Here is an 8,944-nt window from a genome sequence, read left to right as displayed (position 1 = left end):
TAGCTCCACAGCATCAGTTACCATGGAGACCTAGCTCCACAGCATCAGTTACCATGGAAACCTTCTGACGCTGAAAACTCTGACTTTAGGCTCAACATACCTGATAAGCCACTGATCTGGCTTCATAGTCCAGCCCTCTGGTTACAGTCAAAGAAAACTGAGTTCAGGAGATGATGATGATGGTGATGGTGATGATGATAACGGAGGTGATGAATATGATGTTGATGAAGGTGGTGTTCTGTTGGACAGGTGAACTCTCTGGAGCAGGCCATGATGGACGCTCTGGTGCTGGATCGGGTCGACTTTGTGAAGCTGCTGATTGAGAACGGAGTGAACATCCACCACTTCCTGACCATCCCTCGGCTGGAGGAGCTTTACAACACGGTGAGGCTGAGCTCACTGGGAGCAGCACAACCTCCACAGTGGAACCCGAATCTGACAGCAGCAGAAACACCTGAACAACAAAACAGCGGCTGAGCTCAGATGTTCTACAGAGAACGTAAAGCTGCTGCCAGCATTCGGAGATCAGCCCCCATAAGGAGAAAAGGAGTTTCTTTATCTCCTCAGAGCTGCTTCAGACATTTCTGCTGCTTCATACGATCACACACAGATTGTCCCGACAACGTCAACTTACATGAAATGATCCTTGTTGCTTTGTTGGTGGAAAAATGTGTTGACATGAAGTGATTAATCAGTCGATCGATTATCTGATAGAAGGCAGTTCTTTTCATACCAATGTGAACTGTTAGAAGTCAGTGCTAGAGATTCTTTTAACAGGAAAATCACATTAAAATACGGACAGACGAGGAGCAGCTGCCCCTCCGTAATCTGACGATGAGAAAAAAATCATATTTAATTCTTCTTGTAGTTCCAGGAGCGATGACAGAACCACAGTGATGCTTCAGCAGCCATCAGTGCTGCTGTGAGACGTGTCCTACAGAGAGGTTGTTATTCATTTTATTGTAGTTTTCTAATTCTAGTCACTGCCGGTGAATCACAGTGAACAGCCTGAGAACAGATTCACGGCTGCAGACAGTGAACATGCAGAGCAATGACTTCAACCCGTCTGTGGAGGCGAACCAGAATCAGCACAGATAGAGCCAATAACAAACAGGACTTCAGTGTCAAGTACTACAGACTGCAGTGCAGCTTTAGCGCCTCCTGCTGGTGACACCTGGTCCCTTCATCCAAGTTCTGCCTGTTCTATCAGAGCAGTGACAGATTTAAACAGAGATTATATAAACACGGTAAACGATGGAAGCTGACTTCATTCTGCTGCAGCTGCTTTGTTCAGGCACAAAATCACATCCACACCTTCTCTGAGACTTGGTCCCACCCTGGTGTCAGCTGAGCAGCATCAGCTGCAGCAGCACGTCCGCGTCATGTTGAGTTGTAAGAGAAGTTTTCAGTTGGTGAAACATGAGTTTCACAAAATGATATTTTAGAGGAAGTTTCACCTTCAGCAGCAGCAACACTTCAGAGAAAACAGCAGACTGACGAGCAGCAGTCCTCACACTCTGAAGAAGGTCGATGAGCTCACGGAGCCTGAACTCTGCTGTTCACGTGAGATGTTCAGCTCCGCCATGAAGGCTTTTCAAGAAACATAAATCAGTTAAAAAGCAGAGCTGGTGTTTGGCTGAAAAGAATTCATGTAGAAAAGCTGTTGACACAGGTCATCAGAGGCGCCACAGTCCTGATCCAGAACCTCAGCTCTAATCAGTGGTCTCATTAATATGCTTCAGTATCACTAAGAGTCCGTTCTCTTCGTCTTCCGTCTCCTTTTTATTTGTGAAATGAACATTTTGATGGTGTCACATTTTAGCAGCTGGGCTCTGTTGAACTGAGACGCTGCTCTGAGTCACGCTGATGAAAAAATATCCACAAAACACACGCTGTCTGGAAAAGCATCACCACTGTTGGGTTTGTGTTCTGGAAAACAATCATTTTAAAAAACCTAGAACATCCACAGGATGAACTGGCAGAACCAGAAGACCTCAAAGAGGACATAAAAAACCATTTCATTCTGAGGACTTGTCCGTGTCACACTGAGTGTAGTTTAGTTCAAGCTTGTATGAAACTCTGGAGCTCAGCAGCTGCTTCAGATGATCTGTAGGATTAGATTCAACTTTATTTATCCAGAAGGAAATTCCTTCCTGAAGTTGCTGAAAGTCGGTTGTCAGGCAATTTGATTTTAAAACATCAAGCTAAAATTTCACAGATATTGTAAAAACAATTCTATATTTTGTGCCGTAAACATTTCATTGAGCTCAGAGCCGGTCGAGCAGAACCAGTGAACAAGACTTCTAGAACCAGGAAGGTTCTGGTGAACTGAGCCACTGTCAGGACAGCATGAAGAACAACATGAAAACTCACATTAAAACGTTAAAGGTCTGAAACCTGCACAGACAAGTGGGCTCACATTGATGCTCCTCACAGGACGAACCTCGGTCCAGTGAGATGCGCCGCTCTCTGAATGAATCAGATAAAGCAGAACAAAAGCTCTCAGCTTTAATCTCTATATTCTCATGACATGCTGAGCTGCAGCTTAGCGTCCATCAGCGCTGCGTCTTCTGCTGCCTCTCATCTCAATCTGCTGCTCTTTAAACAACAACATGCCAGATTAAACTCTGCTGCTCATCAGTCACTAATTAATCCCTTAATGTGCCTCTGAAGTGTCAGTAATCACTGCAGCCACAGCAAACCTTTACCTTCCATCTCTCTGTCTTTGGTTTGGTTCTGCAGAAGCTGGGACCAGCCAACACGCTGCACTTTGTGGTCCGAGATGTCAAGAAGGTGAGAACTGAGCCCAGACTGAGCCGCCGTCAGGTACCACTACAACTCACCTGGTTCTGGATGAAGCACTCAGTGATTTGGTCAATAAAGTTACAGGAAATGGTGAAAACTTCCCAGAGCCCAAGATGACAAGTAGAAAATCTGAAGATTATTTCTGTTTTTACAGTGTGTGGCTGGTAGAAGGTGCTTGAACCCACTGGTGTGTCCGTCTGCTGGAAGGCCGTATATAAAGACAGACGTGTAGGCGGTGGTTTGAAGTGTTTGGAATTTGCCTTCTTGGTATTTTTAAACCAGAGCGGAGAACAACCTGGATCATGTCCTGCTTCATTGTCTGTTTTCCTGTAAATGGATCCATAATTCACTAAATGGACAGTGTACTGTATTAAAAGAGATTTTAAACTGGTCAACGAGTCCATAACTTGATCAGGAAAATGTTTTCTGAGGTTTGGTTCTTGAATGTGTGCAGATTTTTCACTGTCTGTTGTGCATCAGACACCAAGAAGCTGAATAGATCGATAAAGGATCAACAGACAACACGTCACATCTGCTGCTGCTGACTCAGTTCAAGTTCTAAAGCGTGTGTTGGCTGTGAGGTCCAGACCAGATCTGTCCAGAGCTGCTCACAGACACAGAGGCAGGAATTACCCTTGAATGAAGTATTCCATTTAAATAAACCTGTCTGTGTGTGTTTCAGGGGAACCTTCCTCCAGATTACCAGATCACACTCATCGATATCGGGCTGGTGCTGGAGCTCCTGATGGGCGGAGCGTACCGCTGCAACTACACCAGGAAGACCTTCAGGACGCTTTACAACAACCTGTACGGCCTCAAAAGAGTGAGTCGATCCACAAACAGCACATCTGCAGGTCCACTGACCGCTGAGGCCCATTTGAATTTAAGATCTGGAGGTGAACCCACCTCCACCTGCATCAGTGCATCCTGTAATCAGTGTGTCTTCTGTCTGACAGCCCAAAGCTCTGAAGCTTCTCGGTATGGAGGTACGTATGAGTCTCTGTAGATTTTTAACTGTAACCCATCTGTCCTAAAAGGAACACTGCCTGATCAGTTCTGGTCCGGTTCCTGCAGGATGATGAGCCCCGACCCAAAGGAAAGGGAAAGAAGAACAAGAAGAAGGAGGAGGAGGTGGACATTGACGTGGACGACCCCGAGGTCAGCAGGTTCCAATACCCGTTCCACGAGCTGATGGTGTGGGCGGTGCTGATGAAGCGTCAGAAGATGGCGCTGTTCCTGTGGCAGCGCGGTGAGGAGGCCATGGCCAAGGCTCTGGTGGCCTGTAAGCTCTACAAGGCCATGGCCCATGAGTCGTCCCAGAGCGAGCTGGTGGACGACATCTACCAGGACCTGGAGAACAACTCCAAGTGAGTCCAGGACCTGAGCTAGAACTGGACCCTGTTTATCACACCTCCAAAAACAACTGCATAAGCAAACGTTTTGTTGACTGTAGTCTCTAAAGATCTTCAGATTTTCAGCCCATTTTCTATCAGTGATATCAGAAACTTCAGGCAAAGCCGGTATTATATATATATGTATGTATTAAGGAGTCTCAAGTCGTTGTTAATCTTTACATCAATGTTAAACTGTTGTATGCAAGACAACCATTTATTAGCATCAAAGATGGTAGTCGTTATCAGGTAATTGATTCAGTTCCATTAATAATTTAACAAATTAAAAGCTTATTAACTGAAAAGGCAGCAGACAAAAGTCAAGCAGGTCAGTAACTGTACCGTAGACCAGCTGCAGTACCTGGTTGTTCCACCAGGTGGAGCCTCTTCCTGTTTAGTCCTGTAGAGACCAGAGGAGGCATCTACAGCCTCCTGGTGGCAGCAGAGAGCATTGTGGGAGTTGAGCAGCACCGTGACATGACAGAGACTCTGAGGAGGTTCAGGACCTCCAAGCAGAACTCTAATTACCTGATTATCTGTCGTCAACCTGGACAGTGTTTCTAAAGCTGCTTGATTAATGTAACCAAGATGTTTTTTTGTCAATTCATGGTTTAATAAATCTTTATCAGCATATGAAAAAAAGTATGTTCACAATTAGTTAGTTATTGATTGACAATGCAGCCATATTTTAGAGGAAAACTGTCAGTTTGCATTACTAGTCAGTATGAAAGTTAAATTCATACCGAACTGTACCAGAGAAATCAAGGAGGGCAGCAACCAGCAACTGGACAAGCTGGAAGCACCGGTTAGTGTGGAGTTCTAGTTCAAGCTGAGTTCGGGTCCGGACCTACATCAAGCAGGTGGTTCTGAATATCGGCCTGAGTCCTCTTAGATCCACATCCAGGTTTTCCATGTTAGGGAGTCTGGCTTGAACACTTGGTAAGAACTGTGAGGTTTTTGTGGAGTGCAGTGAGCCTGGTGGCCTGACGGTGGCGCTGCTGTGTCTCTGCAGGGAGTTCGGTCAGCTGGCCTACGAGCTGTTGGACCAGTCGTACAAACACGACGAGCAGGTGGCCATGAAGCTGCTGACCTATGAGCTGAAGAACTGGAGTAACTCCACCTGCCTGAAGCTGGCCGTCGCCGCCAAACACCGAGACTTCATTGCCCACACCTGCAGCCAGATGCTGCTGACCGACATGTGGATGGGCTGCCTGAGGATGGGCAAGAGCAACAGCCTGAAGGTAGCAGCTCAGCGCCGAGGTTCTGCCGGACCTCAGGCCGTTAGACAGTAACCGCCTGCTCATCAGCATGAAGCTAAAAGTTAGACGTGAACAAAAACCGTCCTGTTAACAGCCTTCTGTCGACCGTCTGCAGGTGATCGTAGGGATTGTCTTCCCTCCTGCCATCCTGCTCATGGACTTTCGTCTCGGAGACGAAGCTTCACATCATTCGTCCAAAGACAGCGACGACGTTAAAAGTAAAGATGACGACAAATCCAACAAGGTATGAAACAGACAAAGCAGCAGGTGTGTTCAGGTCTGACTGGAGCAGTCTGAGTAACCAGCGGTTTGTTTCAGGACGCCGTTTCCAACGTGGACGCTGTGTCCAAGAAGGGAGACGAAGAAGAGAACCAGAAGAATCACCGCAGGAGGATTCCCATCGGGAGGAAGATCTACGAGTTCTACAACGCTCCGTTCACCAAGTTCTGGTTCAACACGGTGGGTCCACTTCATTCACACACAGCTGGAGGTTCTGAACATCAGCAGAGTTTACTGTGGTGGTGAAGTGGTGAAGAGGTGAAGTGGTGAAGAGATGAAGTGGTGAAGAGATGAAGTGGTGAAGAGATGAAGTGGTGAAGAGGTGAAGTGGTGTCTTTGATGTGAGCTGTCGTCTCTGATTGCAGTTAAATAACCAGTTTCCCAAAATTAGAGCTGCAATGATTAATGAAATAATTGATTAACTTCTCCTCCAACGATTTCCGATGCTGATTAATCAGTTTGTGCATTTCTTTGATAAAAACAGTAAAGTCTGTGGTTTCAGCTTCTTCATGTTCTCTGGTTTCTTTCCTCTGTGACAGTAAACTGAACATCTTTGGACCAAACAAGACGTTTGAGGAAACTCAATCGTGGTTCACGATTTTCTGACATTTTAAACCAAACAGCTGCTCGATTCATTCAGAAAACAATCCACAGTGGAAGCAATGCTGGTACAGAACAGACTACTGAGGTTCTGCTCCTGTGTGGACTTGGTGCCGTGCAGCAGTGTGACTGATGGAGCATCTGCACGATGAAACATGTTCCTGATGTTTCTGTGGTCATTACCAACTGAAAAGTGCTTTTTTTCCAGATCTTTGTACCATCATTCTGACCAGTCAAACCAGTCAGATCGCTGCCATCCAGTTTAGTCAGAACCTTGGTTGCAGAGATCTCAAACCTCATTGGTCTGAATTGTTGTGATGTCACTGCTCATACGAGGCCTCCTATTGGCTGTTGGTCCAGCAGAGCATCTGAACATCAGAACAGATGTTAGAAACAGAAGACCTCATCAGGAGGAGTTAGTGGAGAACCAGGGCTTGGTTCTTGGTTCTTGGAGGTTAAACTTGGTCTTCACTGCTCTGACTTGGAGGTAACACAGCTGCCAGATGTGGTTACTGAGTCATAGCAGGTCTGAACAATGAGCGCCTCCCACTGCTCATAGCTTCTAACGACAGAGATCTGCAGCATCAGGTGTACAGCGGGTTGTCCACTGATCGCAAGGTTGGTGGTTCCATCCCCTCCACAGTCAAAGTGTCCTTGGGCAGAAGTCTGAACCTGAAGTTGCTCCTGATGGCAGGCAGCCCCTTGGATGGCAGCTCTGTGGCCATCGGTGTATGGATGTGTGTGAACGGATGAATGGAAAGCGCTTTGAGCAGCTCTACGGTAGAAAGGAGATACAGAAGCAGAACACTGACTGAGTCCCAGCTGTCAGAGTTTAAACCCATCTGAGTTCTTCTTAATATTAGAGACAGGAAACGGGTCAGTGAGTAATGATGGATGAATACGACACACTTCATTCTGTGTGTATATGATGAATATCAGGAGGCGGTGTGTTTGCTGTGTGAGACCTTTAACCAGAGCTCACCTGAGTTCAGGTGAATGCTGCCATGTTGTCTGTACCGTGTGACCTGAGCAGCAGCTCACCTGTGTCTGTCAGATCTCGTACCTGGTTTACCTGATGCTGTACAACTACATCATCCTGGTGAAGATGGAGCGCTGGCCGTCGCTGCAGGAGTGGATCGTCATCTCCTACATCATCACTCTGGGCCTGGAGAAAGTCCGACAGGTAGACGCCGAGCACACCTGTCTGAATTCATTGTTTGTTTTAGTTGTAGATATTTAAATACTGTGTGTTCGACTATACGACTGAACTTCAAAGTGAAAGGAAAAGTTTATTTGTTGAATCAATTATTTATTTAAAAGCTGCTGAATGAACAAAAACACTTAAAAAAAAAAGAAAATTCTGAAGAAAATCTAGTTGGAGCAACTTAATTTAACAATGAGTCAATTTACAACAGTCGAAGTTCTGCTTTTAAAATTCTTATGAAGCTCATAAGTCAGTTCCAGTTTAAGTGAACTCAGGCAATGAGACTCTGATGTCCGAAGGTTTGTGGTTCTGCTTGGAAACAGTTTCTGTGTTCAGCAGTTTGTTCCACTTATTTCTTCAAAAAAGGGTTTTTGGGGTTTTTTTGTAATAAAAATCTTCTGAGAAAGTTCTGCAAAGTTCTACTAATGTTTTCAGCAGGAAGTTTTCTTTCAGTTCCCAGAATGTTCTCTGAAAGGCACTGAGAACGTCCTTCCTTCATCATCATGGAACATAGTGGAACATTGTGGGAAGGTTTCATAGATTCCACATAGTGTTCCCTCAACAACATCCCCAAAACATCTTCAGAACCATCTGCCACCTTTGTTAATGTATCACAGAACAAGAACTTCTGTCATCAAAGTTCTCAACATCTTGAAAAAGTTTTCCGAATGTTGCATTGAGAACATCCTTCGTTTGTTTTAACTGTGGAAAAATGTGATAGAAGATCAATCATCTGTCAAGTCGAGTCAATTCAAGTCATTGTTATTTGTGTAGCTCAGTTTACAACATGTCATCACACAGCCTGGACAGGTCCGGTAGAGACCTCGCAGAGGTACACAGAGAACCCAACGATCCAAAGCAGAACATTGTTGGAAGTGATAAATATCTTTAAAACGTTCCTTGAACATTAGATTACAACGTATCATATTACCAACCCTCCTGTCAGATCCTGATGTCAGAACCCGGGAAGCTGAAGCAGAAGATCAACGTGTGGTTGGAGGACTACTGGAACATCACCGACCTGGTGGCCATCTGGGTGTTCCTGCTGGGCCTCCTGCTGCGGCTGCAGAACCAACCCTACATGGGCTACGGACGCGTCATCTACTGCGTCGACATCATCTTCTGGTACATCCGAGTGCTCGACATCTTCGGAGTCAACAAGTACCTGGGCCCCTACGTCATGATGATCGGGAAGATGGTAGGACACCAGGCATCTAACTTTACTGTTCAAGAAAGGTCCAGTTTCAGCTGGTACAGGTACCAGTACCTCAGAGTACAGATACAGGTACCTTAGAGATCAGGTATGAGTACCTCAGAGCACACTCTAATGTCCTCTAATTGTCTCCAATGTTCTTTAAATGTTTCTGGGTCCTTGACCTGTTTCTAAGTGTCTCAAAGTGTCTTTA

General features: G+C 45.6%; 1 protein-coding gene across 1 annotated transcript in view; it reads left to right on the top strand.

The window, feature by feature from the left end:
• Positions 1–8,944, top strand: part of LOC103374804 (transient receptor potential cation channel subfamily M member 1-like) — a 52,397-nt gene that overhangs the window by 32,101 nt on the left and 11,352 nt on the right. Inside the window, exons 10-20 of the mRNA XM_008304955.1 lie at positions 250–384; positions 2,743–2,793; positions 3,488–3,628; positions 3,762–3,791; positions 3,880–4,172; positions 5,209–5,437; positions 5,571–5,699; positions 5,774–5,914; positions 7,389–7,517; positions 8,485–8,736; positions 8,796–8,823. Of these exons, the coding sequence (XP_008303177.1) occupies positions 250–384; positions 2,743–2,793; positions 3,488–3,628; positions 3,762–3,791; positions 3,880–4,172; positions 5,209–5,437; positions 5,571–5,699; positions 5,774–5,914; positions 7,389–7,517; positions 8,485–8,736; positions 8,796–8,823 (1,558 nt within the window). The remainder of the gene's footprint in view (positions 1–249; positions 385–2,742; positions 2,794–3,487; positions 3,629–3,761; positions 3,792–3,879; positions 4,173–5,208; positions 5,438–5,570; positions 5,700–5,773; positions 5,915–7,388; positions 7,518–8,484; positions 8,737–8,795; positions 8,824–8,944) is intronic.

This window comes from Stegastes partitus, unplaced genomic scaffold (genome assembly GCF_000690725.1).
Source record: "Stegastes partitus isolate 25-593 unplaced genomic scaffold, Stegastes_partitus-1.0.2 Scaffold2363, whole genome shotgun sequence".
In the NCBI taxonomy this organism is placed as follows: Eukaryota; Metazoa; Chordata; class Actinopteri; family Pomacentridae; genus Stegastes; species Stegastes partitus.
Note: the sequence above shows the minus strand (reverse complement) of the source record. Positions and strands in the feature narration are given on the sequence as shown.